Source organism: Nelusetta ayraudi, unplaced genomic scaffold (genome assembly GCF_046127955.1).
Source record: "Nelusetta ayraudi isolate G7.1 ecotype Tasmania unplaced genomic scaffold, CSIRO-AGI_Nayr_v1 ptg000079l, whole genome shotgun sequence".
Lineage (NCBI taxonomy): Eukaryota > Metazoa > Chordata > Actinopteri > Tetraodontiformes > Monacanthidae > Nelusetta > Nelusetta ayraudi.
The window spans coordinates 3254925-3282092 of NW_027466129.1; the positions used below are offsets into that span (position 1 = coordinate 3254925).

At 48.2% G+C, this 27168-nt stretch overlaps 4 protein-coding genes and 1 long non-coding RNA gene across 10 annotated transcripts in view; 2 read left to right on the forward strand and 3 right to left on the reverse strand.

The window, feature by feature from the left end:
• recql (RecQ helicase-like) overlaps positions 1-9984 on the forward strand; it is a 99262-nt gene extending 89278 nt beyond the window's left edge. Inside the window, exon 16 of the mRNA XM_076044331.1 lies at positions 9967-9984. The gene's annotated coding sequence lies outside the window, so the exon portion shown is untranslated. The remainder of the gene's footprint in view (positions 1-9966) is intronic.
• Positions 240-7612, forward strand: proser2 (proline and serine rich 2). Of its 3 annotated transcripts, none has more exons than XM_076044332.1 (4): positions 240-385; positions 1372-1579; positions 4280-4589; positions 4682-7612. In XM_076044332.1, exons 2-4 carry the CDS (start codon positions 1502-1504, stop codon positions 6181-6183), a joined length of 1890 nt encoding a protein of 629 aa, XP_075900447.1. In that variant the 5' UTR covers positions 240-385; positions 1372-1501; the 3' UTR covers positions 6184-7612. The 3 variants fall into 3 exon arrangements, with proteins under 3 accessions (XP_075900447.1, XP_075900449.1, XP_075900448.1); XM_076044334.1 differs by having other exon boundaries at positions 248-495; XM_076044333.1 differs by having other exon boundaries at positions 248-389.
• LOC142900199 (uncharacterized) lies at positions 7265-7917 on the reverse strand. The gene is made up of 2 exons (XR_012928862.1): positions 7878-7917; positions 7265-7835 (listed from the first exon to the last, which is right to left on the reverse strand). It is a non-coding gene; the product is annotated as an uncharacterized LOC142900199 (long non-coding RNA).
• On the reverse strand, positions 8990-22900 carry upf2 (UPF2 regulator of nonsense mediated mRNA decay). 3 transcript variants are annotated; one of them, XM_076044323.1, is made up of 22 exons: positions 22743-22900; positions 22456-22597; positions 21422-21790; positions 20544-21323; positions 19941-20101; positions 19611-19817; positions 19373-19516; positions 19096-19199; positions 18928-19013; positions 18338-18446; positions 17819-17932; positions 17610-17726; positions 17096-17485; positions 15762-16037; positions 14560-14743; positions 13304-13452; positions 13110-13214; positions 12316-12414; positions 12033-12209; positions 11038-11179; positions 10816-10936; positions 8990-10266 (listed from the first exon to the last, which is right to left on the reverse strand). In XM_076044323.1, the coding sequence occupies exons 3-22, from the start codon at positions 21787-21789 to the stop codon at positions 10260-10262; spliced, it is 3840 nt and encodes a 1279-aa protein (XP_075900438.1). In that variant the 5' UTR covers position 21790; positions 22456-22597; positions 22743-22900; the 3' UTR covers positions 8990-10259. The 3 variants fall into 3 exon arrangements, with proteins under 3 accessions (XP_075900438.1, XP_075900436.1, XP_075900437.1); XM_076044321.1 differs by having other exon boundaries at positions 8990-10269; XM_076044322.1 differs by lacking the exon at positions 22456-22597 and having other exon boundaries at positions 8990-10269; positions 22743-22875.
• slc35e3 (solute carrier family 35 member E3) lies at positions 19532-27166 on the reverse strand. Of its 2 annotated transcripts, XM_076044349.1 has the most exons (9): positions 26913-27166; positions 25805-26246; positions 25581-25691; positions 25363-25422; positions 25096-25194; positions 24862-24944; positions 24436-24520; positions 24240-24349; positions 19532-19541 (listed from the first exon to the last, which is right to left on the reverse strand). In XM_076044349.1, the coding sequence occupies exons 2-8, from the start codon at positions 26195-26197 to the stop codon at positions 24248-24250; spliced, it is 933 nt and encodes a 310-aa protein (XP_075900464.1). In that variant the 5' UTR covers positions 26198-26246; positions 26913-27166; the 3' UTR covers positions 19532-19541; positions 24240-24247. The 2 variants fall into 2 exon arrangements, with proteins under 2 accessions (XP_075900464.1, XP_075900463.1); XM_076044348.1 differs by lacking the exon at positions 19532-19541 and having other exon boundaries at positions 23630-24349.
• Positions 27167-27168: the final 2 nt, after the last annotated feature.

A 27168-nucleotide genomic window follows, 5' to 3' on the forward strand; every position in this document is an offset into this window, starting at 1 on the left:
TAAAACAGCCGAATTAAGTCCAGCTTGTGGTATTATTTGATATTCTACTGACTCCATTCTTATAGTTTCCATAAGAGGTGGGCTTCACCGGGGGTTCCTGAACCCAACGGAGTTAAAGAGTCTGAGAAGGGTGTGAATGGGAAGGTTTTCACACACACACACACACACACACACACACACACACACACACACACACACACCAAAGGCTGTGGGCGGAGCCTGCGCGCGCCTTAAGCGGTGCGTAACGCGCCGTTCGTGGGAGACGCACGCACACGGAGTTACGAGAAGCAGCGCGAGGGGGTTTTCCAAGAATATTTATGAAGAAGATTTCTTTTATTGATATTATTATTTAATTCAAGATGACAGACGACTGTTGAATTCTAGGGTGAGTGGACATTTCAAACTTTATAATTCAGGTAAATCTTCTGTTTAGTCTTTAGTCACAATATCTTCCCTCAATTGAGCACATTGGAAGAGCATATACAGCAGATATAGGTCAGTATATTCATATACATGGTAAGATAGCTTATCGGTGTCTGCTAGACATGTATACAAAGTAAATGACAAAGGACAAAACTTGCTAAAATGTACAAAACAATGCATTACTAATAACTTATTGCTAATAGAAAAAAAATCTGAACTATGGTCCGTAACTGTGTTTTAGAAAGAAAGACAAAATCAAGAGGAGGTTTCATTGCTGCCCTTGTTCAACATTGTAAGAAACTAAAAACAAGTCTTTTTAAACTACAAGCAGACAAACAGACAAAAATACAACTTCAACACAAGAAGACTTTCAAGACTTTGCTGCGTTTTATTTGCTGTCCAACAGACGCGTGAAGATAACTTGGCTGAAAAGGTGGCGATAAAATTCAGTTCAGTGTTTTTTGGTTGTTTTTTTTTTTCTTCTTACAACTCAGGTGATTTCACACGGCTCACACAACTCACCTGTCAGTGAAACCTCAACAAGGAAACTTTCTTTGTTTTTTCTTTTGTTCTGTCGCCAGTCTATCATCAGTGCAGTGTCACAGAGGAATGTGCTCTGTGGTTTCAGCCTCGGGAGCCTGTTCTGCAGGCTTTCCTGTTCCTGGTGGACTGGTCCATCAGGTGTCTGTCTGTCTGTCTGCTCTGAAGGTGTTAAAACCTTCAGCGCAGGTGCAAAAAAAAACCAACCCAAAAAGCCTTGTGTGACACGTTTCTTGTCGGACAAAAAAGTGAGTCGGCTTCATCACGTTTTTGGATGAATCGCCTTGATTACAACAACAACAACAGGTTCCTCCAGCTGCCTTTCGACCGTGGCCGATCCTCTTCCTGTCTCCAGTGGAGCGACGAGCTAATGCTAACAGTGGCTTCTTGTTTGTGTTCGCCATTCAGGTTGCGGTTTTCTCGCCAAGATTGGATGATTCTTCAGCGCGTGAATTGACGTGATTCTGCACTGGCGAGACCCAGGAACCAAAAGACCCCCCCGCCTCCTCCATGAGCTGACCCTTGACCCCTTGGCACCATGGATCTCCGTCTGCACTCAAACCCTGAGCTCCGCTACGGGCTCAACGGGGAGGCGAGCCGAGGCCCCAGGCCAGGGGTGAGTAAAGTCCGTCCCATTCAAAGAGCTTGACAAAGAGTTTGACATCGTCTGCGTATCGAGGGACAAGCGGCTCGGAGCTGCTCAGTTTCATGCAAGTGGTTACATTAACTAAATTACCTGTGGTTCCCAATCAGCTTTCTCAGGAGGAGCAAAGAGTTGGCAGTGTTAAAAAAAAAACAAAAAAAACCTGTGCTTTCAACACTAAAAACTGTTTTGTCAGAACTCGGTGCCCGTGCACAAGGAAAAAGGCTGCGGCCGATGAATCTGCTGAGATTAGCTTCAGGCAACCAGGAATCCAAAAAGAAAATCCCAAGATCGGGCATCCGTGTCTGTTTTAGTCATTCAGAAGAAGAGGAAGAAGCAGCTGATGGAGAGTGAGAGAGATTCTGTGAGCTCCAGCAGGTGGGGCTGTACTGGTAGCGTGGGGTGCCTTGTTCCTCAAAACAAGTCGGGGAAATGTAAAGATGATTTTTACAGTTTGTCCCTTTAACTGTTTCACCATTACCTGTGGTACTAGTACTACTGTCAACTATTGCTCCATGCTTATCACCCATATTTTTCATTTCAAATTCTATGAAATAGAATGAAAGGAAGCAGAAAGAAGAATAAGAAGTTTTTTTTTAAATTTCACTGTACAAAAAAAACAAAAAACAAAAAGCGAATCCTAGGTGTGTTTGAGGTAATTCTCCAGTGATTGAATGGAAGGATGGAATGATTGACTGATTGATTGATTGATTGATTGATTGATTGATTGATTGATTGATTGATGGCTGATTTGGGGACAATTGTGTGTCTTTTTTGGATACATTTTTTTATTGTAAGACACAAAAATGTAACATTTGTAAATATATTGTAAAGTATATCCATCTTTTTTTCTTTTTCTACCCCACCGCAAGATTACATATATTGATTAAACACTTACAGATTCAACAGAACAACTGAGTTCTAAGTTTCCAGAATCTAGTAACACCTGGCCATTCCCAATATACATACATAAGTGTCCCCAGTGAGTCGAATGGATATAGGCTACAATTTCAAGATGTAATGATCTTCAATAGATGAGAGTTTGTGGGAGTGAGATACATTCTATGGGAAAACTTGTAATGTATAAGTTGGTAGTTGGGACAATCGTGCATCTTGACTCTGGTTGTATTGTTCCATTGAGCAGCTGAGAGTTGTGCTGAACTTCACCTCGCGACTTTGTGTTTACACAACGACACCGGGCCCTCAGCCAGCGGGAGTAGTGACACCTGCTCAGCGAGCTGATCCTCTGGCGAGCCCTGGGGGAGGACATTCATCGTCAGCGCCGCAGAACTGGTCCCGCTGCAGTCCTGAGGATCCTCAGCCGCCGCCGCTGCCGCGCAACAATGGGCACAATTCATTCATTCAGCCAGCGCTGAAACCGGCGGCTCGTCGTTTCATCACCGCCGCCGCAGGTTTCAGTTGGGTGTTGTTGTCGGCGACCTTTGTCACCCGCGGCAACACCCTTCTGCCGTGAACTGAAGGTCATCGGCATTGGAATAGCTTAATGTCAGCAGCTGGAACATCAGTCGTCATCAAAACATCCTGTTGTTGTTGTTGTCATCGGCATCGCGTGCAGTAAGGTGATTCACCTGCTCCGAAAACACGGCAGTGCCGCTAATAACCACCTCACACGCGTCGGTGTTACCAAACGAGAGGATTGCTGATAACAGTCTGCAGGGTTAATATTGTGTTGGCTATCTTTAGCTTAGCGCAACAACTGGAGGGTGTTGACAGCCCCACAAGAGGAAAACTGAAGGACAGTTATTGGTGAATTCAGACAACAGTGACATTTCAGCGACCGCACTTCTTTGTCCTGTAACTAACAAAACATTGCTTTCGCTCACCTCACCACCTTCACCACCGGCTCCACTTAAGAGCCATCAGTCATCATTGGCCTCAAAGAGGCTAACTTGATGTGGACAGGAGGAGCAGGAGGAGGGGGAGTTCAAAGGGGGACGACCAATCGTTGCCCTCGGTTGAAGAGCGCGGCTGGATGGGCCTTTGTGTGGCGTCTCTCAGAGGCAGCACTGTTGGGACAGGTAGAGGTGGAGGTGAGGCGGCGGCAGCGGCAGAAGAGAGGGCCATTCATGGAGGCTGGGAAAGAAGTTTGGGAGGGTTGCAGTTGGAGGAACAAACAGGCTCTGTGCTCACACATGGTTCGAGGGGGGGAGGGAGGGGGGGCTGAGCGTGGCGCCCTGTGACGAGAAGAAAAAAAAATACGACACACCATGAAGCTTCTATGCTGGTGTTAGCAGCTACGGTCAAGAAGTGTTTGAAATTTTCATTTTTCTCCAAACGGTTGCTGTGATGGTGATGAACTTTGTACGGTGCTGTAAGGATACAACATTTGGCAGAGCTTTTGACTGAACATTTTCAGTGTAAAAATCTACCCGGTTGGCTAATAGGCTAAAAGGTTGGCTTAAAGGTTAAGTGACAAGAAGTGGTTACATTTTAGATTGCCAGTGAACTACAGTGGCCTGTGCAAACAAACCTCATGTTTTTATGGACAGTATATTAAGCTTTCGCCAACATAAAAATCATAAAGCAGGCCAAAGTTTACACACTGGACCTTTAAGTTAGTTGCACCTTTGCCAACAAGTCAACAAACTACTTTTAAAAATGAACATTAAACCAAAAATACTAATGTTTCCTACTTTCTCTTGGCCTCCACAGGAAGACGATGCGTTGCAGTTCCTGAGCCGCGAGGAGCAGGAGTGCCTCCAGTTCTTTGAGAAGACCATCGACTCACTGGAGGAGAGTCTGGAGGACAACGATCAGAGGGCTTGGCCGTCAGTGGGCACCAGCGACAGTTCCCTGGAAGTAGCAGAAGGGCCAGTGGCATCGAGTCCGTGCTCTGCTCTCACGCTGTCTTCAGCCAATGCTAGACTCCCAAGTCCCAAAGATCAGGACATCATAGACCTGGTGCGTCCAGAACCTGACTTGGTGCAGACCAAGAAGTCAGTCTTCAACCCCGTCACACCAGGTAGGGGAGAACAGATGTTTCATTGAATGTGCACCTATGTGCACCTTTCTCACAGTAAATTTCAGAACTAACCAAAGTCCTGTTTCTGTCAGACTTTCACAGTATGATGCCAACTCCCGAGAGCCATTTTGAGATCAAGCCGAGGCACGATCCCATGGACGGCACGTCCTCGGAGTACAACCCTCCTCTACCAGGTGGCAGCTTTGGGGGAACAGGCAGCCCTTCATTGTATCACCCTCCAGGCTGCATCCCAACCCCGGTTTTGATTGCCCAAAAAATAGCCGAGAACCAAGCTGGGGAAGCCGTCAACACGCAGAGTACCTCTCTTCAGCACCGTTCAAGCCTGGAGCCCGAGATCCCGTCGAGCCCTGGCACTGACCATCCTGTCAAACAGGCTCCGTCCACCTCTGCCAAACCCACCCGCTTTCCTGCCAACATCAGCTTGGTTCTTGGCAACAGGGATCACCAGAACCACTCGGTGTCCAACGTGAGCATCGAGGAGCGACGGATGCAGATGCTGGCAAATCTGTCCGGGTCACATCCTCTTCTACAGCACGAACATGTTCAGCCTTTGGAGGAGACCTCTCGAAATATCCCCAGACGAAGCATTTCCTTCAAGGACCCGACTCCAGACAAGTCCAGGATGGAGGCCCTGTCCAAGCTAGGTCTGACCAGGAATCGTGCGATGTCCGGGGGTTTGTCGCTGCTCGCCAGCCCCAGCAGCTCCTCCTCTCTAGACGCTCCCCCAAGTGTGGAAACAAGTAGCAAACCATTGGAGACAATCGTTTCCCCGTCGATAGAGCCCAGTGCCAAATTGCCAGAAGTTAATACTGCAACTTTACCACTTCCGAACCAGAACACCATAGAGAGGAAATCAGAGGTTCAGCGCAAAGAATCCCTGAAGAGCCTGAAAGAAACAAAATCTCCACCCCTGTCCCCTTTGCCATCGCCACCTCCACCCATTCCACAGATGAGCTCCAGTCTGCCGCCGCAGGAAACCAAAGCTCCCGTTTCCCCAACGCCTGAAGTGACCTCGCTGGAATTTAACCTTTATGGGGGCAAATCTGTTGTGGTAAAGCCATCGGTTTCCTCCAGAGGCAATCCCCCAACCTCTCCCACCAGCTACGGCACCAACGTGTCCCCCCCGACGCTCGCCAACCCCCCCGTGTTGAACACCTACGGGGGAAAAACCAAAGTGGTGAACCCGAAGAAGAGCGACCTTCCGGACATTCTCAGCTCCCACATTGACAAGAGCAGATCCCTTCCAGCCAATCCAGCACCGCACCACACCGAGCTCAACAGTTACGGCGGGAAAAGCAGAACCATCAGGCCCCCCGACTCAAGCATCACTGCAGCCAAGACTAAAGCTCCACCCCCAGTAACGGCGCCGAGACCCCCTCGCCACTCTTACCACGGTCCCCTCACCACCACCACCCATAAAGCAGCGCAGCGCGCCTCATCCCCGGAGCACAAGCGAAGACCCGCATCCATGTTTCGCCCACAAGGCATCACCGTGCAGTTTGCCGGCCGTGGAGGGTCGGACGAGTCACGCAGGGACGCATTGAGGAAACTGGGGCTGCTCAACGACTTTTGAAGGACATTTGGTTTGCGCTTCCGGATTACTTTTTTGTGTCCCTGCCAGTGGAGGTGATGCTCCGGAAGTTTCCCTATTTTATGATGGCCTGGTGTGGCTAGAGACCTACTTTACAGGGTGGAACAGAGACCTGGCGGCGCCAGTTTCAACCTTCCTGTTCCTGTAAAAATACCAAACAAGTAGGACAATGGTGCAAATCGAGGCTCTGAACGACTCAAAGTCTTGACAAACTGAGGTTGTACCCTACAAGACTGGGTCACCTGAACCTTCAGAACCTGGACCTTCAGAGCCGTGAGCGTTCTGGGGTACAGTCGGGGCACTTTTAAAAGATTTGTTCATTTTTGGTTGTATTCTCAAGTAATTATAATATATACGTGTATATGTACTAAATAAAAAAAAAAGAATTAGCCAAACTAATATAATTTAGCCAAAGTAATCTAATTATCAAAACGGCATTCTGGGTGTTCAATGAGTACAAGTTAAATCGAGGATATTTAGGGATGTAGTGATTAAAACATAAACTCTGAAATGTTTAGCGTACAGGACAGACCTGGAGCTTTCAGTGACTTTTACTGCTGTTGCATCTGGACGTTACGCAGGCTGTGAAGTTGCCGTTGCTGTTACCACCCGTTTTCTACTTCTGTTAGTTTTTGTTGAGTTTTCAAGTTTTAGTTTTTTGTTGTTGTTTTTTGGCTTTCCAGCAGCGAGTGGGGCTTCCGTTCCTCAATTCTGTTGGCACTTTGATTGAAGCTGCTTTCCCGTTCAATCATTTGAAACATCAACGCACATCACATTAAACACACACACACACACACACACACACACCAGCTTTTCTCAACTGGCTGCCCGGGCTGAAGCCTCTCCGACAGTTGAGTTGAGCTGCAGGATATTTTTACTGCTCAAGCAAACCTCCCACACCAAACCACAGACTGTGGAATGGGTTTTGTGGTAGTACTTTTACTTACTTTTTTTTCTTTTTGAATCTGCTCTTCAGGGATGGGCAAGCCAACAGCATTGTACAAAAAACAAGCACTAAAAAAACAAAAACCTCACAGCCTAGAAATAGATCCTGGGTTCCTAGTGTGTATGTGTGTGTGTGTGTGTGTGTGTGTGTGTGTGTGTGTGTGTGTGTGTGTGTGTGTGTGTGTGTGTGTGTGTGTGTGTGTGTGTTTACAGTCTTATCCAGACTCCGGTCCCTCTGTAGTTCACCTACAGTCTCTTGAAGTATTTTGTAAACCTCTTTCCCTGTGAAAGGCGTTTCCAGACTCCGGCTCTCTGTAGATCCGCTACAGTCGTCTTGAAGTGAAACCTGCTGGTGGTGTCAACTCATTGTGACAACACTATGCAACACACCTGTACAATAAAAGGGGTTGGGAAACAAAGTGCATCCAGGTGTGTGTGTGTGTGTGTGTGTGTGTGTGTGTGTAAAGGGGAGAATAAAAAAACAAAAAAAGTCATCTGTAATCATGTCAATGTTGTGTACCATTGCTTTAATGTGCAAATTTTGCCTGGAATGTCTGATGTCAATCATTAAACTGAACAATGTCGCTTTGTTTCATTTTTTCCTCTTTGACTCACGGTGTAATGTAAAGAGGTGTTCAATGATTGGCCGCATGTCCAATGTTTAACCCAGGTGGAATCTTACAGGGCCTCTCAAACCTCTCTCTGAGGCCCAGTCTGAACCATCTCCAGACCAGAGGCCCAGTCTGAACCATCTCTGGATCTGAGGCCCAGTCTGAACCATCTCCAGACCAGAGGCCCAGTCTGAACCATCTCCGGACCTGAAGGTCTTCTTCCTCACCTGGGCTTGGCCAATCAGCCGCCTCCATCTAAACCGCTCCCTCTGCATCCCCCACCTTTCAAGGGCAAACGGCCGAATTCTCTTGACCTGCTCCCAGCGGGGTCACTGTGCCAACATCACGGCCCATCGCAGCTTCCTGTCTGGGCCTCGTCCGTCACCCCAGCCAATCAGAGAACAGGTCGCCTTGACTGCAATAAGGAGGGAAAAACTAGACTGATCTGGCCATTAGCGTCATAACCAGTTAGCAGATGGACCCCAGCAATGAGAAACAGCCAACAAGGACTTGGGCGATCGCAAAAATGTTAAGCTGGAAGCGGCCATGTTAGCTTAGCTTGGCTTTAACAGCTAAACAAAGTCTGGTGGAGTTGGCGTCTTTTAAGTCTAAAGAAAAAAATTGCTTCTGGACAAACGAAGTTCACAAACCTTTTTTTAAATAAGACAAGTTTTGAATTTTTTTTTTTTTTTTAACGTATATGGTCCTTTGTGTGTATTTTTGTGGTTTTAATGTACACTACCAGTCAAAAGTTTGGACACACCTCCTCATACAATTCATCTTTACAACTTTCTACACAGTGCAGATATATAGTGATGACAACAAATATATGAGCAAGATATATGTAATCATGCAGCAAAGAAAAACACGTTCAATAACTCTAAATATGCTTTTTATGAAAGGTGGCTATTGTGAAGAATTTGAATATAAATTGTGTTAAAGCAATTTTACACTTTTGTTTCCTACATAATTCCATGTGTGTTCATACAAGTTTTAATTTTTTTTTTAAATATAGAAATTTGAAGGGTCAACAGCGTTCGTTACCCTGGCACGGAGCCGACAGAGGATCCAGCCGGTCCAAACCAGCTGTCGCTTTTCTGTCGACCGGAGTTTCAGGATGATGGATTGTGATTGGACGTGACGACAGAAGTGATGGACGGTTACCAAGTTCATTGAGCCAGAGGCCTCAAAGATGGCAGGGAAGCAGGACGCTCTCAAAAAGCTGACAGACAGACAGACTTCAAATGTTTATTTTTGCGAAGGCTTCTGAGCTGTAGATTATTCATTTATTGATTTTCTTGTTCTGCTGCTCACAGGAAAAAAAAAAAGATTTAAGACACAAACTGACAATGACAGAAGATGAGCAAGCAGCTAAACGTATACATCAATATATAGTATATTCACCCAAAACCAGGCTCGTAGAAATCCACCTGGAGTCATAATGATAACAATGTCATCGCTGGAGTCGTCGTCGTCGTCGTCATCAGCTTCTTCCAAAAAATGAACTCTCGACTTTAAAACTTCAAAAAGCAAACTGTAATATTTTCCAAGCCAACCCTTGAGATAATTCAGGAAAAAGGGGAAAACCTTTTCAGCAGGACAGAGGAAGGAAGTGAGAAGTGTGTACAGTCAGGCGTCGCTTGTGTCATCAGACGGTCTTTTATTTCAACTTGGCGGCGTGACGAACGCAGCCCTGCTCTCCTCCCCCAACTGACTGACTGACTGACTGACTGACTGACTGACTGCTGGGTGGGCACTCCAGGGGGCTGCACGCTAACGTGACCTCAGCTCAGACACATGCGCAAAAAGCGGGCCGGCTGCTCTGCCAACCCAAATCAAACTGGAGGAGGAAATGAGCAGCTGGGTGGCTTCCAGAGAGAGTCGCGGCTCCCTCCGATTGGTCGTTGTGATCCACTTCCTGTCCAGAGCCGCAGCCATAGCTTTCCCTTCCGCCCCGACTTCTCAGCATCAGTTTTTTTCCGAGCCGACAGACGTCCAGAAAAGCCGACAGACTGTGAGTTGTGTCCATGCTGGGCGAGCCAGGAGTCTCACTGGGTCGTGTCAGACCGACGTCGGGCTCCTCGCACGGCTGCTCGTCTTCCACTCGCTCCTCCAGTCCACACAGTGGCACTGTTTTTTTCTCATCTCAGGCAACAGACAAAAAAAAGGAAGGAAAAAAAAAAAGAAAAAAAAAAGCCACCTCTCTGAGCCCCTGACCTCTGACCCCAGCTCCTGTCATCGTCGCTCCTCCTCCTCCTCCTCCTCCTCCGCCTCCTGCTCCTGTTGCTGCTCCTCCTCCTGGGGTCACCGGGCCCCTGGGTGGGGGGTGAGAGTGTGTGTTCAGGTCAGAGGTTCCGTCTCGTCCCGGCGTTCCCGGGGACTTGCTCGCCGCTCCGACCGGCTCCGATCGTTCTCCTGGTCGCTCTCTCTCTCTCTCTCTCTCTCTCTCTCTCGCTTGCTTGCTTGCTCGCTCGCTCGTTCAGCCTGGGCCCCGGAGTTCCGTCAGCGTCTCCTGGGGGACAAGAGCAGGCGGCACAACTGTAGGGGGCCTTGGCTGAGCCACACAACACACACACACACAGTCAGTGACCTCGAGGAGTTGAAAGATGTTCAATAAAACTTCGGTGAAGGTGTGAGTGTAAACAGGAAGTGATTGGAAACCTGCTCGGCCAATGAAAACACTGAAAAAAAATGGATGAAACACAGCTATTTTATTACTTACTATTAATATAATTTTGTCAAGTTTCGATGGGCCGGATTAAAAAGCTTAACGGGCCGATAAGGCCCCCGGGTCGTAGTTTGCCCATGTCTGGTATATAAACAAATGCAGGAAGGCTAGCTAGCCCCATCGCTAATGCTCAGGGGCAGTACTACTTAAGATACACCGGGGGGAGTAACAGAGCAGACTCTCAGGGATGATCAAATTCAGCCTTTTTTTCATAAATAATAAACTTAATTATTTATCAATTTCATTTATTAATTCAAAAATATCTGCGTTTTTGAAGATATTTTGCAATGCGACAGACAGACAGAGGGACAGACGGACAGGCAGACTCACCTTCCTCCAGTCTTGAAGATGAGGTCGGCGTTTGGCGCCCCCTTGGGGTGCTGGTAGCGCGGGCGGCGCTCGCGGTTGGTGTTGGCCTGGGCGGGACGCTGCGCCAGCGACTGCAGCATCTCTGCAACACACACACACACACACACACACACACACGTCAGTAAGACCCGTCAGCGACACCCGTCGGCGCACCCCAGTGTGTGGGATGGAGGAGGAACACACCCTGGTAGTCCTCCTGCTCCTGCCGCTCGTTGATGTCCAGCGTCAGCTTCTTCATCCTCATGCGCTCCTCCTGCTCCGCCTGCTGCTGGTTGAAGTGGTTGGCAGCCAGGTGGGACGACAGCGGCACGTTCAGGATCTTGTACTACACACACACACACACACACACACACACACACACACACACACACACACACACACACACACACACACACACACACACACACACACACACACACACACACCACAAGTTATTGTCATAGAACTCATGGCAGTGGAAACAAATTACAGTCGGGTGAATGATGTTGAGGCGTTGACATGCAGTTCCTTCCACCGCCACTTGGGAGGATGACGGTCCAGAGCGATATTCCTGCAGCAGAACAAATTTCTAGAACGCTCACCGCAGTACTAGTCAGGTACACTAGGGGAGTAATAGAGCAACAAAAAATAAAGGCATTTTGCATTTGTGTGTCGTGGATTTTTTTTTTTTTTTTTTTTTTTTAATCCACACACACACACACACACACACACACACACACACACACACACACACACACACACACACACACACACACACACACACACACCCCGCCGCCCGCCCAAAGCCGCTGCGGACCCCTCCCACCCTGAACCAGAGCTTCTCTGCACTTTCCAACAGAGTCGTGTTGTTGAGTCTAAAGCGCCGCAGTGGACACACCCAACGGCGGCAGAACCAGCGTTCTGCTCTCAAACCACACATTCCACCGCGGCCGCCTTTCTAAACACACACTCTCCTGCGCGCACGCACGCACACACACAGTCAATATTTTTCCTGGACTCACTCAGACTCAGTCGGGAGTCTGAGAGGATCTTTACTCTGTCTGTACCGTCTTGTTCGCAGCTGAAGTACAAGTCACTTCCTGTTTACACACACACACACACACACACACACACACACACACACACACACACACACACACACACACACACACACACACACACACACACACACACACTACCTGCTGCTTGTTGCCCTTGCGCGTCAGCATGACGAACTGCATGGTGTCGGAGATGTCGGCCGAGTCGCCCTCGCCCATGCACGGCGGCCCCGCCCCTCCCTTCCTCAGCTGGCTCTTGAGCTGCAGTGGGATGGCCACGTCCAGCTGGTGCACCTTCACCGTCTCGCCGCTGCGCTGCTGCATGGGGTCCGAGACAAGAGGAGAACGAGCAGACACGGTTAGTGCAGGAAGCTGATCTCCAGGATGCAGGAAGTGTGCGAGCGAGAGGCCGCCGCCCGCCCACCTGCAGGTTCTCCAGCATCATCTTGTCCAAAGCCTGGATGAAGTCCTCGTCCTCAGCGCACGCCACGTGCTTCAGGCCGCCGCCGCGGATGGTCACTTCCTGGAAGTAGAAAAAAAAAAAAAATGCAACAAGGTCAAGGTCAAGGTCAAACGACCAGAGAGGACCAAGGTGACGCAGGATCAGCTACACGGCTTCACAAGCAGGCAGTCAACAAGAGGGGAAATTCACTGCACCCAGAGCAAGAAGCAATGTAATGACAGGGACACTGGCAGCGTTGCCATGAGAGTTTTTCGCAAAAATAAAAGTGATATTTACAAAATTTCGACAAAGTACAATTGCGATTTGCAGGTTTTTCCATTAAATGGTGTGCATAAGGCATAATTCTCGCATTTTGTGCAAAAGCCTAAATATGGCAATAAAAAAGGACGGATGGACCTCCATCCTACTCACAGTAGAGGAGGATGGAGGTACAGTGGGGTCTCGCCCGGCGACATTTGCACTTCACACCATTCAATAGAAACACCTGCAAATCGCAATTGCACTTTGTCGAAATTTTAGAAATATCGCTTTTATTTTGCGAAAACCTGTCAGGAAATGCAAATAACGAAACGTCACCTCGGGGGCTCGTCTGGTCGATTTTCTAGTCTAAAGCTGCACCGTGGTCGGATGTTTGTCTCATTGTGGCATCGTGCGTTGAGACGCCGTGCGTGAAATTTGTCATCATTAACAACGCAAATGTTTGAGTGACGAGCAGTTGCTGTTGCTACGTTCATAGAAACCCAACGGCTCCTCACATTGTTCTCCTCGTCCGTCTCGTTCTCCTTGTTGGAGTCGGTCTGGTAGTCGGTGTTCTCCTCCTCCTCCTCCTCCCTCTCCTCCTCCTCGTTGTCTGTCCCTTCCTGTTGGGGGGAGGGGTAGCAGCGGATTGTACGGCTGAAGAACAACACAGTTTCCACAGTGACGAGTTCAGAGCGCCGCCGCCGCTCACCTCCTCCTCCTGGTCGTTCATCTCGCTCTCGTTGCCCGACTGCTCCTCCGTCTCGGCGCCACCCTCCTCGTCGTCGTCGTCCTCCTCCTCGTCCAGCCCCTCCCCTTCGCTCATGGCGCTGGAGCGGCCGTCCTTCTCCATGGCCATGCCTGCAGGTCCGCAGGAGCAGAGAGGAGCGGGAAAAAATACACTGAGTTTGGGAGGTTCACGAAGCACAAAGGCTTTGTTGCTGTACTGAGGGTAGTGTTGCAGTGCTGGAGGTTGGTCTTGGTCTCAATACCACTTTTTTAGGGGCTCGGAGGCATTTTCACTGGGTCTTGTCTCAGACAAGACACTACTTGAATGAAAACAATAAGAGAGTTCATAGCGTGAATGTAAGGGACAGCAGCGAGTTTGAAGTTGTAAAAGTGCAAAGCTAATATTTTTTTTTTTATATATATATATTTCTTTTTATGACAACCTTTTACTTTCCCTGCATTTGTACACAAATGTCTGCACTGTACTCGTACACAAGTTACTCTTATTTATTGTCGTCGCTTGAAGTGGAGCCATTTGATCTTGTAGTTCGATAGAAAAGCGGATCATATTTTCGAGATAGGAGAGCACTGTCGAGCCTCTCAAGCTCTGAGGTTCATACTTTCACTTAAGTACCTCTGCGGAATTTTTCCTTTTCCCCTTTTTTTCCCCCTCCAAAGAGCAAGCTGCAAACACTCTCTCTCTCAGGCAAACGCCGTGCAGACGTGAGAAAGTGAGTTCGCCGTGAACCAGGACCATCATTAAGAAGGGAGGGACTGTTTAATTTGGGTGCTCATGTGGGGTCATTACTGTCTAGTTGTCTTATCAAGAGCTGAGGAATGAGGCGGAGCTGGGTTCGACTGGCTGGCAACCAGCCGTGCCAGCAGGGGGCAGCGGAGGGAAGGAACCCTCCCATGCAGAAAGTATGCGACGTATGACGCGGCCGTCAGAAATGTTGCTGCTGAGGTCAGAGGAGCCTGCATGAAACTCTGGAGTGCGGTGTGAAGTCATCAGCCGGGTGAGTGCCTGCGCCAGGAATGTGTGTGTGTGTGTGTGTGTGTGTGTCTTTAGAAAGTAAACCTGTCAGACGGAGACGAGCGCCGACTCACCGAGGAATGTCGCTCGGCCCGACCGGCCAGCGAGCACGCCCTCACTCTGCACGCCCACACACACACCCACACCCACACACACAACCGGCCAGTAGGGGGCGGCGCCATGCCGCGCTGCCCTGCGTGACGTACCCAGCTTGACGAGCACCTCCCTCTCCAGGTCGGCCACCTGCTTGGCGGCGTCCTCCAGCGAGCTGCTGATCCTCATCTTGGGCCGCAGCAGCTCCAGCGTGTCGGTGATCATGTAGTCGATGTCGATGGGGAAGGGGTGCTCCTTGGACCACGTCTCCACGCTCTTCTTCCACCAGATGTAGCGCTGCAAGCGCAAACCGGGGGGGGGGGGGGACACGGTTCATCATTCAGTTCCGCGGTCGACTGAGTTGCTTCCAAATCACATCCGTAGCATCGCGATGCAACGCTTCGAACGTCTTAACCTAATTTTTCCCATAAACACTGGAAAATGTCCCTGTTGTTCAACGCAGCCCAGATCAGGCTGGAGTTTATCCAGTCTGGCAGGACACAACAGTAGCCAGTCGCTCCAACTACGGCAGCTCCAGGGAAAAAGAATGAGAGCAGGAGCTCATTCTATAATAACAATAGTAATAGTGCGCTTAATATTTACTGTGTTTATACACTATTAATACACTATTTCAAATATAATAAGCCTTGTAATTTTTGGTGTTTATAGATACTGTAATATTGTACTCTAATATATTGTATTGTATGGTATTAGTGTGTATAATACTTAATGTTAATATATAGCATCTGGAACATGGTAATTAGTGTATATTATTTATAGTGTCTATATATAGTACTAACATAGTGCGTGTGAATAATGCTTGCAGTGCCTAGGTATAACATGCCAAATATAATATAGTGCTGTAATATAACAATAATATAGTTGTAGTAATGTAATAGTTAATTATGTTTAATAGCTGCATATAATATCTTGTTTTAATACATTTTTATGAAGACTGCAGTGAAATGCAGATGAAATGTGAAGTGAATTGGAGAAGTTTACATTAGTTTTGTACTTCTTCCTCCTCCTTTTCCAGCATATTTAATTGTCTGCGTATTTGTTTTCCTTGAGTATTAAGGCTTGTATTTCTTTTATTTCTTTAATTTGTATGTTTTGTTCTTATTTTATCTATATATTTTTTTCTGTTTCACTGATTTAGTACTTTGAGTTTCTAACGCTCGAATAAAGAATTCAACCTTCAAACTTCAATCTAAAAACACGGTAAAATACAGCAGAATGTGGGAAACTGCATCAACATCTTTCCCCCAGGACCTCCCACCGCCTCCACCCCACCAATACCAATCTCAGAACGTGCCTGGAAGTAGATGAGGAAGCAGTCGAGCTTCTTCTTGCTGGAGCCGCGGTCGAAGTACTGGCCGCAGGTGTCCAGCAGGGTGCACACCAGCCGGATGCGGAAGAGGTGCTCGGGCGGGTCCAGCGAGCTGGGGCTGCCGTCCTGGTTGATGCCGAAGGAGATGAAGGAGAAGAGCATGCGGAAGATGACGGCCGACTCCACCATGCGGTAGTTGTAGAGCTCGCCCAGGAACTTGGCGCTGCTGATGCGCCGCTGGTTGAACTTGGGCTGGTTGACCTGGTGGCGGCAGGCAGGGAGACAGGAAGTGAACGCTTGTTACTGAGCTGACTGACTGGAGACAGCAAAGACAGGATCAGGTTAGGATCACCATCCACCGATATTGATGATTCAGGAGTACTGCTGTTTTTGGTTTTTTACTGGAGCACAGTGGCGCCCCCTAGTGTAAGTTCTTAAGCAGTGCATGCAGAAAATGTAAGGGGTGAAATTCACATTTCCTCTCGTTTTCTTTTTCTCTCCTTTCTGTATTTCTGATTAATGCTTTGACATTGCACTTTATTAGTATTTATTAGTATTCAATGTTTTAAATCCCCAAACTTCTTATCAGCAAATATATCAGCAGTTTGTCATAAAATAATAATTTTTATTATTATTGGCAAATTTGTATTGGCCCACACGCGAGTAGATGGAAAATTTACTTGCACTTCTCAAATTTTAGGGGCAAAAAGCGACCATAAGGAGGCAGTCTGAAACCCTGATATAAAAATAAAGATCTGACTTTTAACTTGCTGCTCCAAATGTTGTTATTGCAATTACATCTGGCTGCACTCTAATAATAATAACAATAGATTTTATTTATAGTGTACTTTCAGCAGGGTACGAAAATTGCTTAAGAAAAAATTTGGAAAAACCTAAAGAATAAATTTATCAAAATGCTTTTTAAAGAAAAAAAACAAACACTCGAAATCAGTAGCGGTCAAACTTTTTTTAAAGCTGGGGCCACAATGGGTTCTGAAATGTGACAGAGGGGCCGGAGCAGCAGCAGGTGGATGGAGTGTTTTGGTGAGCCAAAGGAGGAAAAAAAATCTATCATGGGATGTGTAAAAAACAATATATGTTGCTTTAATGTCGATTGAAAATGAACCAAAGCAAAGTTGCAGCCAAATCAGTGTCTTTGAAGCTCCACGGTGTTTAGCTCTTTATTGAAATGCCTCTGAAAACATGGAGGAAATACAACTATTCTATGACTGCCTGACTATTAATATAATTTCTTCAAGTTTGGCGGGCCGAATTAAAAAGCTTAACGGACCGCATACCTACCCCCCCCGCCCCCCTACCTCCATGCCCAGCCGGATGTCCTCCAGCACGCCGTCCACCACGTGGATGCCCACGTCCTCCTGGTAGGCCACCAGGCCGGCCAGCAGGTTGGCCACACAGTGGATGCTGTTGTACTTGACGTTCCAGATGTTGACCATGCAGCAGATGAGGTAGGCCTTGGTCTCAGCCTCCTGCCACGGCAGCTTGCGCATCTGCCGCAGCACCTTCTCGGTGGTGACCTTGGACAGGTCCTTGTACAGCAGCTTGCGGATGTACTCCTGCAGCGGCGGCCGCTTCTTCTTCACCGTCTTCTCCACCGGCGGCGGGTTGCAGTAGTAGTAGGCGTTCTCCACCATGGTGACGTAGCGGGGGTCCAGGTGCTGCGCCTGCTTCTTGCGCATCATTTGCTCCTGGGAGGAAGAAAATGTGGCTTCGCTCACTTCTCTTTCTTTCGCTCGTCTCAGCAAGAAGGCGTGTGTGTGTGTGTGTGTGTGTGTGTGTGTGTGTGTGTGTGTGTGTGTGTGTGTATCCCACCAGGAGGACGCTGGTCCGCAGGTGGGAGTCGGGGGACCTGAAGAGGAAGCGTCCGCAGGTCTCCAGCAGCGTGCAGGCCATCTCGATGTGGTGGTGGGTGAAGTCGGACAGAAGCATCTGCGGAGCAACGAGGCGCGACGGTTCACAGGGACGACCTTCCTCACCTCCCGATTGGTGCGATTCATTTTAGATTTTTTTTGAGGTCCCACCTTGAGGCAGTGCAGCGTGTCCGTCTTGGAGAACATCTTGAACTTGGCCAGCTCGCCGATGAATCTCACCGTCTTGTTCTTGGTCTCGATGTTGATCTGGTCCTTCTTACGGATCTGAGACGGCAAAAGATTCACAAATCTTTTATCTTTTTTTTTTTTGGAGGAGAAAGTTGCAGAAGGTGTGTCCAAACTTTTGACTGGTAGTGTATGCTGTATCATTGATGCTCAATAAAAAAAGAAAAGATTCCAGAATAGTAAAAAAATAAAATAAATAATAATATTTAGATTTTTTGTGATTTGGTTATAATGACATTGCCCTTCGCTCTTATACTCATACACATGTCTCATACACATGTATATATCCTGCCAGAAGTTCACCTTTGTAATGACCTTTTGACTGTATTCTTTGTCATAATCTGAGGAAAAAAATCTTCAATACAATGTATTTTGATTGAAAAAAAAAAGACAAAACAAAGAAGCAAACTGCTGCCTGGTCAGCATCACGACAAGGAGACTCACGTGGAAGCGGAAGTCTCCCTTCAGCATGGAGCACAGGTCCTCGGCCACGTCCGACATGCAGGGGTGCAGGGTGGCCACCAGGCGGGAGTAGAAGGGCAGCAGATCCAACCTGCAGGGGGCGCAAAGTAGTCAGCGGCCCTCTTGAGCTCTGACGAGGACGTTAGAGCGCCACCTTGTGTTGCCGGGAGGTACTGGCACTGTCTCAACCTGCTGCACCTGCAGCCCTCAACAACAGCCTCTCAGCCGACTCATCTGGACTGTGTTGCGGCAGAAACGAAGTCTTCACTGAACAACGGGAGTCTGCTTTTGCCGTTATTTACTGAGAGAGCTTCAAAGGCGCCAATGTCACAGAGCATTCTGCAGACTGGAGCAATGACATGACGGCAGTGTCTTCTGTTATACTCATTTGAGTGGTGTGGCCTTGCTCTGAACATCTGTGTCCTACTGTAAACACTCCTGAGAGACCTCAGTTGGGACAGTAGTTCACATAAGACTTGTGTTAAAAATGGATTAAAAAAAAAAAAAATTCCCTTCACAACTGTACATGTGTGAGGGGGGACCAGTGGTGGCTGGTGGTGAAGCTACTGTACCTCTGCCTGGGGACGGTGAAGAGCGCTCGCACCAGCTTCCTCCTGTTGGACTTGGTGTTCATGTTCATGCAGAAGTCCATGGCAGCCTGCAGAGGTCAGGACAAGGGTTGAGACAGGGGTCAGGTGTCGCTGATGACGCGTGACCATGTGCACTGTGCGTGTGCTCGCCTTGTCTATGAGGTCTCGGTTGACACAGTTGGGCAACTGCTGGATGAAGGCGTCCACGATGAGCTTCATGTGGGAGCCGGTGTTGGCCTCCTCGTCCTCTTGTTCTGAGCATTCAGACAAAACAAAGACAAAAAAGTGTGGGGGGGAGAAAAAAAATCCGCACAGTGACTGGTTTACTGACTAGTTCACTGACTAGTTCACTGACTGGTTTACTGACTGGCTTACTGACTAGTTCTCTGACCAGTTCACTGTCTGGTCCCCGGACTGGTTCACTGACCTTGTTCGTCCAGCAGTTTCTTGGCCAGCTCCTCGTTCTCGGCCTCGTCACCTCCTTCCAGCTCCAGGGGTTCGTCGGCGATGTCCAGGGCCTCCAGCTCCAGCTCCAGCTCCTCGGTGATGGCATCCTTGACCTCCCTGCCGTCTGCAGTGGACCGACAGCGACGGGTCAAGAAGAAGAGGGCCGGCGGGCGGGTGCGCGTAATAATAACACGCAAGCGACCGTTTTGGTGACGCACCTTTGCCGCCAGCGCCGCTGGCGTCGTCCCGGTCTTTGGCCTGGCCGCTCTTCTCGTTGTCCTTGAAGAGGATGGCAGGCACGAAGGCCTTCAGGTCCACCAGGTTCTCGTAGAAGTTGCGCGCGTCCTCGTCCTCCCAGATGCCTCCCTCCAGGTCGTACTCGCCCGGCTTGCCCGGGGTGAAGATATCGATGCCTGGGCCGTGATCTGGCAGACGGAGAGAGGAGGCGGAGGAGGCGGAGGAGAGGATGAGCGCATACACACAAGAAAAAAACAAAAAAAGTGACGGAACGCCGCTGCGAACCCCCAGGGGGCGCCGCTCGTACGCACCCTCCTGCGCCGACTTGTCCTGCGGCAGCTCCGGCATGTTCTCGTCCAGCAGGTCGGCCAGCGACTGGGTGTTGGCCAGCAGCTTCTGGTAGGACGTGGCAAACTCCTCGTACTGCTTGTGCCGGTCCTCACTCAGCTCCCCTTTGGAATGTAGAATGCGCCTGAAGAAGAAGAAGAGGAGGAGGAGGTAGGTTCTAGCCAATGCATGCAGTTATAAGAACTGGATACAGAACTGGCAATGTGCCCGCGAGGGGAGTCCATTCCAGTGGCCACTCAAGGTACTGCAGTTTTTTTTATCTTTTTTTTTTTCTAGATCAGTGTGTGCAATACAAAATACAAAAGTAAAGGCCTGTAAAACAGAAGACAGGACGACCTTTGACCTGAAACTCGGTTCATAATAAATCTCAAAGCCACGACCCAATCAAAACAGCTCCGCGACCCACTGCTGAGTCACGACCCAGCAGTTGAAAACCACTGTGCCAGGTGATCTATGGGTCACATAGCGCAGGAGCAACCAGGAAAAAACCTTTTCAGCGTATACGTAAGCAAATGAATGGTTCTCATGGTTCAAGAAGAAGAAGAAGAAGGAGAAGGGGCGGTCACCTGTTCTGCCTCTCGGTGTTCTGCAGCTCGCGGTGGTCCTTCTTCAGGTGCTTGGTGAGCGAGGTGAAGTACTCGCGCAGCAGGTTCTGGAAGGGCTGCTGCTTCTCCGAGCCGATGATCTCGCTGGGCGGGAAGCCCAGGCCGAACTTGTCGGCGGCCAGCTTCACCTTGCGCGGCATCAGACCGGCGATGTCGTCGCCGCAGTGCTTGCAGAAGCTGATGACCACTGACACGTGCGTGTGCGTCTCGCGGTCAGCGCTGATGATGCTTTTGAGCTGCTCGTAGATGAGTGACAGGCCCTCCTTGTCGGTGAAGAGGCCCACGATGGTGAGCTCGGCGATGAAGCGCAGGTCGGTGCGCAGCTTGCTGACGTTGGGCGCCTTCTCCTCCTTGCGCGCCTCAAAGTGCTTCTTCCACGCCTGCAGCAGCAGCGGCGCGAACTCGGTGTAGCGCTGGTGGAAGAGCGAGCACAGGTGGACGGCGCAGCCCACGTCTGAGATCTTCAGCTTGGCCTCCACCACGGAGCTCACCGCCTCGCCGATGTACTTGCTGAGGTTGAGCGAGGCAAAGTCGTTGGAGAGCGAGTCGCGCTGCTGCTCGGTGAGCGTGCGCAGCTTCTTGACGAAGGCCGTGTTCTTCTTCAGGCTGGAGTCCAAGCGGCTGAAGAAGGCCTCCTCGGGGCGGCCCTCCTGGGCGTTCTGGTTCCTGCTGCGCAGCTCCTTCCTGCAGTGGTGCCGCTCCCAGGCCTCCTGGTGCAGCTGGTGCCCTTCCTCCTTCTCTCTGCACAGGCAAAACAGAGAAAACAGAGAAAAGTTGTTTAAAAAGTTGCAGAATTTTATCTGACATTTAATTAATTAATCTATTGACTGATTGATTACTTGAGAAGAGCAGCCTCCTCTTCACGCTGTCTCTTGACCTCCTCCTCCTGAAGTTTCTTCTCCTGCTCCTCCTGCTGCCTCTTCTCCTCCTCCTCCTTTTTCTTCTGTTCCTCCTCAGCTTTCTGCTTCTCCTCCTCCTTCTTCTTCCGCTCCTTCTCCTCCTTCTTTTTCTTCTCCTCCTCAAGGCGCTTCCTCTTCTCCTCCTTCCCACCGTCTTTCTTCCCGCTCATCTTGGTCTCCTCTTTGGCCTTGTCGCGGGCCGCTGTCGGCCGCCGCTCGGCGTCCCTGTCCTTCTCCTTGTCCTTGTTGCTGAAGGAGCAAACGTCTTTCTCGTCCATGTTTACTGAGTTCTTGCATTCAGCAGGCATGCTGCACAAAGACACAGGGGGACGCTTAAGTATTCTGACTTCTTTGGAATATTTAACCCACTGCCAAATACCAAATATATATATTATTTTATATAAATCATAAATATAATCCTATTTTTCAAGTCTAAGTTTATGTGGAAAAATATTATATATAATGCTGTAATTATATGATTAGAATACATTCATATTACAAAACAAAAAAAACTTACTTTTATATTTAATTATACAGACAAAACGAAAACTGGGACACCCAAAACATTTGTCTGATGACCAATGATCTTCTTTCTGGATGTGGTTTAAAATAATAATAATTAAAAAAAAAGTGTTTTGCTCTCAATATGTCAAAAGGGATCTGCTAACATTCTAATTTCTTACTTTTCCTGTAAGTAACTTCTTTTAAATGCAACAGGTTACATTTTAATATACATATAATAATAACTTAAAGACATAATGGCTGAACTTTACCGAAACAGCATTAATGCTTGTAAGAATAGTTCCTCTACATTCGATAATAAGCTGGCAACGTTTAGGTCAATTAAAATCTAAAATACTTACATCCGGTGTAAACTGGTACTTAACTACGCTGCAGCGAGCTACTTTCGCTAGCAGGATAGCCCTAACTTTCATCAACATAAGGCGTGAATTCAACAAAAAGAGGTTGCTTACTGCCGATATCAAATCGATGCGCCCGCCTGTCGCTTGCAGATGGGATGCTGTGGAATTCTAAATTCGAGCCAATTTCAAACCCAGGGGGAGAGTTAGCATTAGCATCTCCAGCGCGTCGACCTAGGCCACCAGAGCGGACGCCCTGAAAACACACGTCAACAAACGTTTTGACAGCATTCAGGTGGGAATCGTTGCGAGCGTGCAAACATATCACAAAGGTAAAGTCAAAAACTTTTAACAGAAAGCTCTCGTTTCCTGAAAATATTCATTCCATTCGGAGGGTTTACCTGCTAATTGAAGCAAAACAAACATCGGACCGCGGTGGTTTCCGGATGGACTGAGTCAGTCAGGACCCTCTACTGCTGGTGCCCCAGTCTGTGCCTGCTCAAAATACGTTAATTAGGCTTTAATAATTCATTATTTTCTAACCTATTGGCTTTCAGGATCCATTTGATGGAGCGTGTTAATAGAGAATGCAAGATGTCAACAAAATCTTGGTTGGGAGCGTTAAAAATCACGTCCTCTTAACAGGCATTATTCATGTCGACAACTCACGCAGCAGCTCTCTGAGCGTTTAGCTTGCAGTGCTCTTTCCCGGCCACTTGGGGGCACCGCAACAGGTACCATACGTTCCGTCAATGAGACGGTCAATACCAAATCGTTTTCCTATTTTTTTTTTAAAAGAGGATTTATATGAGAACATTCCTTCACGTCATAGGTTTAACGAGTAGACAACAATAATAACATAGATATATTTGTTTTAAAGCAGCTGTTGTTGCTCTTCCTTCAGGCTGCTCCTGTGAAATATCCTCTGTGTGAGTGATGGCGAGGGAACAAGGGTCCCTTGTGTCTTTATTGACACAGTATGGATGCATATATGCGCACCTCGGTTCAACTCCAACCCACAGGAGTTTCACAGAGGAGCGCTTCATAGAAAAAGGTGCGGTTGCAGTAAATGGAGCCCTTTACATTCTTTGAAAATAAGAAGAAAAATCGCGGAGTGATATCTGTTCTACAAAGGTTCCACGTGGATTGTTGAAACGTTTTGACTGTGAAAAGTGTTCAGTCCTCACCATTCACATTTAAGTAGAGGAGAGTTCGCATTTTCCTTCCATACAAAGTCTGTTAATTGAAACCATCACAAGTCATTGGAGAGATCTTTATTCAACAGGCTGAATACTCTGACAGTGGGGAGACGATCCTACACTGGCAGGAGGTGTAAAATAAATCCCTTGTGTTTGGCCAGAGGGAGTTCACCTGGCTGCCAATGAAAAAAAATCATTTCACACCAACAACACCAAAAAAAACAACAACCCATCCATCTACTGTTAGCTGTTACCAGCTACTCCAGGCTGGATAAGATTTTCATTTTCACCAGTTAGTTGTAACGAGGGTCTTCGAAGCAGTCGGACCTCAGAGAGAGAGAGGGAGTGAAGCAAAATCACTCACTGTTTTGAGAATATACATTAAAAACAAACAAACATTATTTGGGTTTGTATTACCACCAGTTGATTTTTTTTTCTCCTTTCTGTTCAGCAGGTGAAAACAGTCCACTTCAGAGCCCACCTGTGGGTGTGATGAACTACTGTCCTTATGAGTACCAACATTGTGAAGAGTTGAGATTTGGATTTATTTTTTAATTATTTTTTTTATTTAAGCCTTTCCATGATGAGATTCTTCTACAAAAATAGTCGTAATGTAAAAAAAAGACACTCTGTATAAAAAGACTTGTGCGCAGCTGCTCAACACATTGGACAGCCAAGTGACTGGGACCTCTTGCGGGCGAAGCGGCCTACGGTCTCTGAGCCAGCCGGTTCTTGCCCTCCTCCTGCTCCGACAGCTTGATGTGAGTGTAGGACAGGATGCCAGCCAGAGTGCAGAGGATCCCCAGACCCTGAGAGCCATGGGGAGGCAGGAAGTCAGAGCAAAACCTGGAGCCCACCCACTCAAATGTATCAGGCGGAGATCAGGAAGACTCACCTGGTTGAAGGACAAGGGGTCGTGGAAGAGCAGGTAACCCCCGACCAGAGTGATGCAGAACTTGAAATGGCCAAACATGTTGTAGCTGCGGGTTCGAGTCAAGGCTAGAGTGGTGAAAATGTCAACTAAGAACAATCAAATTCAGAAGACCCTTGTGATCCTGAGCTCAGAAAGAAGCAGGTGCTGAAAATAGATGGCTGGATGGATGGATGGGTGGTTTGAAGACCACAGAGAAAAGACAAAGACTGAGTAAAATCCATCAAAACCCACTTTAACTCTCTTTAAACAAGCAATCATCACTGAGCCACCAACAGAGAAGATGAATAATACTTCAGTCGGTCCAAAAGAACCTAAATTCACCTTCAATTCCCCAGAACATGAATTTACTCCAAAACAATGATTAGTCTGTGATTTATTGAAGGATACGTCACGGCGGAGGTGTTTCCAATGATCCAGTAGATGGACAGGTTGACGAGGAACGCCACAACACCTGACAACAGCACCGTCGCCTGGGACACAAAGGGACAAAGATTTGATTCTGGACAAAAACACACCAAAACTGCCCCTGACTAAACTGCCCAAACGCATGACACAACACCAACTTAACCCCCTCTTAACAAACAAGTGTGTGTGTGTATGTGTATGTCAATTGCTGCTGACCAGCGCCGCCAGAGACCAGGGTCCGAATATCCCTCCGTCGCCAGACAGCGGCTCAAATATCGGGATGACGCCGAGCAGGAAGGCCGACGACATGGGAGCCTGGCGGAACGACACAGAGGCGTTCAGGGGCGTTCGGAATTCACAGCATCATTGAAATCTTCCAAATATCCTCAGAAGAGCAAGCAGCTACAGCTGATAGTGAGCAACTGGAGTAAAGTGCTCCTGATACTGTATGACCTTCTCTTGCTGTGAGCTGCTGAGTCATACCTGGTAGTAGAGAAGCTGCATAGAGTTCACCTGGAGCTCGTGCTGTTTGGCCCCCACCCACTGGTGAACAGACAGACAGACAGACAGACAGACAGGCAGGTCAATACAGTCTCTGTGTATCATGACAAGTGTGTGTGTGTGTGTGTGTGTGTGTGTGTGTGTGTGTGTGTGTGTGTGTGTGTGTGCATGTGCGTGTGCGTGTGCGAGTGCTTGCTCACCACTTGGTAAAGCGACGTCACCAGGACCCCCAGCGTGGCAAACACGATTCCCAGCAGGTTGAACCGCACGTCGTAGTAGGAGTTCAGTATCACTCCGATGGTTATTGGCACCTGGGAGGTCAAAGTTCACGAGGGCTGAGCAGGCTGATAATCACAGTGCAATAAATCGCCAGCAGATAAAAACGGCTCCAGGCCGACCGGCTGGCTGGCTGACGTCTCCTCACCAGCGTCAGCTTGATCTTGGTGGAGAAGGTCTTGCCGTAGTAGGTGGTCTGGATGAGGATGATGACGGGCGTGGTCATGGCCTTGGCCAGCTGGTACGTGCCGATGGAGTTGTTCTGCAGCGAGAGGTTGGTGAAGGCCACGAAGCCGCAGAAGCTGAGCGCCAGCAGCACGATGCGCCGCAGCGGCAGGCGCTTGGGCGCAAACACGTCCATCTTTTGGCAGACGTGCAGGCCCAGCCAGGTGACCACGAAGTGGACCAGGGTCAGCGTCATGTTGGGGAAACCGTAGCGCACGTAGATCCACTTGTTGACGAAGACGATGCAGATGGAGGAGAGCAGGTTGACCAGGAGGCCGGCGGCGATGCGCCTGTTGGCCGACAAACCCGCCAGCATGTCGGAGACGGTGACGGGTTCTCAGCGCCAACTCTGCAAACTGTTTACACTGCAACAGCAACAACAACACTAATAATAATGACAATGATATTGTATTTTTATTGCACTTTACATTTCAGCAATTTAAAAGTGCTACGGAGAATATATATTTTTTTTAAATTTGATGTGATTTAAAAAGTTATCAGGGTCAGTAAATAGTTTAAAAATTACCTCTGTTGAAATTATTAAAACTGTATATGCACAAACTGAAAAGCATATGCAAAGAAAGGGGGCATGAACGGATAATTTAAGGCGTTAAAACGACTTAATCTGGTGGGTTCTGATTTGTGTAGAGTGACTATCCAAGTCGTTGATGAGACTCGTGACGTTAAAACGAATCTGGGAGTGGTGAAATATGTGAAACGAATGAATAACGCCAGACGTAAAAAATAAAATAAAAAGCTGCTACGTATGAATGACTAGTGAATAGGACATTTTTAATCACAGCTTTTTGGATTATGACAGATGTGAACAAAATAGTTTGATTTTTTTTTTTTTCTTCAAGTTATGGTAATTTATTGAAAACCCCTAAGAAGACAGTCCATCAAATATCCTAAAGATGCAAACTGAAACTTTGACGTCTATAGTCGTTGTTGGGTCATGTTCAGTGTGACATGTCTGTCTGTCTGTCGGTCTGTCTGTCAGTCTGCTGCCACGCACCAAGTAAAAAGTTTACCTGGGGTCTCCATCTTCCCCAATCCTCCGACTCCCTCCGGCCAGCAAAAAAACCTCAGCCCGTCACTTCTACCGGGGCTTCGGCGGCGGTCGGCGCTCCTCACTCGGCCTTGATGAGCAGACGAGGGGTCTCCGTCCCGACGCTGGATGTTTCTCCTCTGTGCTGCTCCCTCAGCTGAATTCGACAGCCACCAAAACAGCAGCAACAGCAGTCAGTCGGTTGAAGACGAAGCTGAAGCTACCCGGTAGTCGCTTGG

Excerpts from the sequence above, each read along its gene's own strand:
- upf2 (XM_076044321.1), bottom strand. The coding sequence starts at position 21,789 with ATGCCTGCTGAATGCAAGAACTCAGTAAACATGGACGAGAAAGACGTT. Across the intron at positions 19,517-19,610 it reads CAGCGGCGCTGGCGGCAAAG|ACGGCAGGGAGGTCAAGGAT; the intron begins GTGCGTCACCAA and ends GGTCCACTGCAG. Across the intron at positions 10,937-11,037 it reads GGAGCAGGAGGACTACCAGG|AGATGCTGCAGTCGCTGGCG; the intron begins GTGTGTTCCTCC and ends TGTGTGTTGCAG.
- slc35e3 (XM_076044349.1), bottom strand. The coding sequence starts at position 26,197 with ATGCTGGCGGGTTTGTCGGCCAACAGGCGCATCGCCGCCGGCCTCCTG. Across the intron at positions 25,195-25,362 it reads TGCAGCTTCTCTACTACCAG|GCTCCCATGTCGTCGGCCTT; the intron begins GTATGACTCAGC and ends TCGTTCCGCCAG. Across the intron at positions 24,521-24,861 it reads GGAAACACCTCCGCCGTGAC|CTACAACATGTTTGGCCATT; the intron begins GTATCCTTCAAT and ends TCGAACCCGCAG.
- proser2 (XM_076044332.1), top strand. The coding sequence starts at position 1,502 with ATGGATCTCCGTCTGCACTCAAACCCTGAGCTCCGCTACGGGCTCAAC. Across the intron at positions 1,580-4,279 it reads GCCGAGGCCCCAGGCCAGGG|GAAGACGATGCGTTGCAGTT; the intron begins GTGAGTAAAGTC and ends TGGCCTCCACAG. Across the intron at positions 4,590-4,681 it reads CTTCAACCCCGTCACACCAG|ACTTTCACAGTATGATGCCA; the intron begins GTAGGGGAGAAC and ends TGTTTCTGTCAG.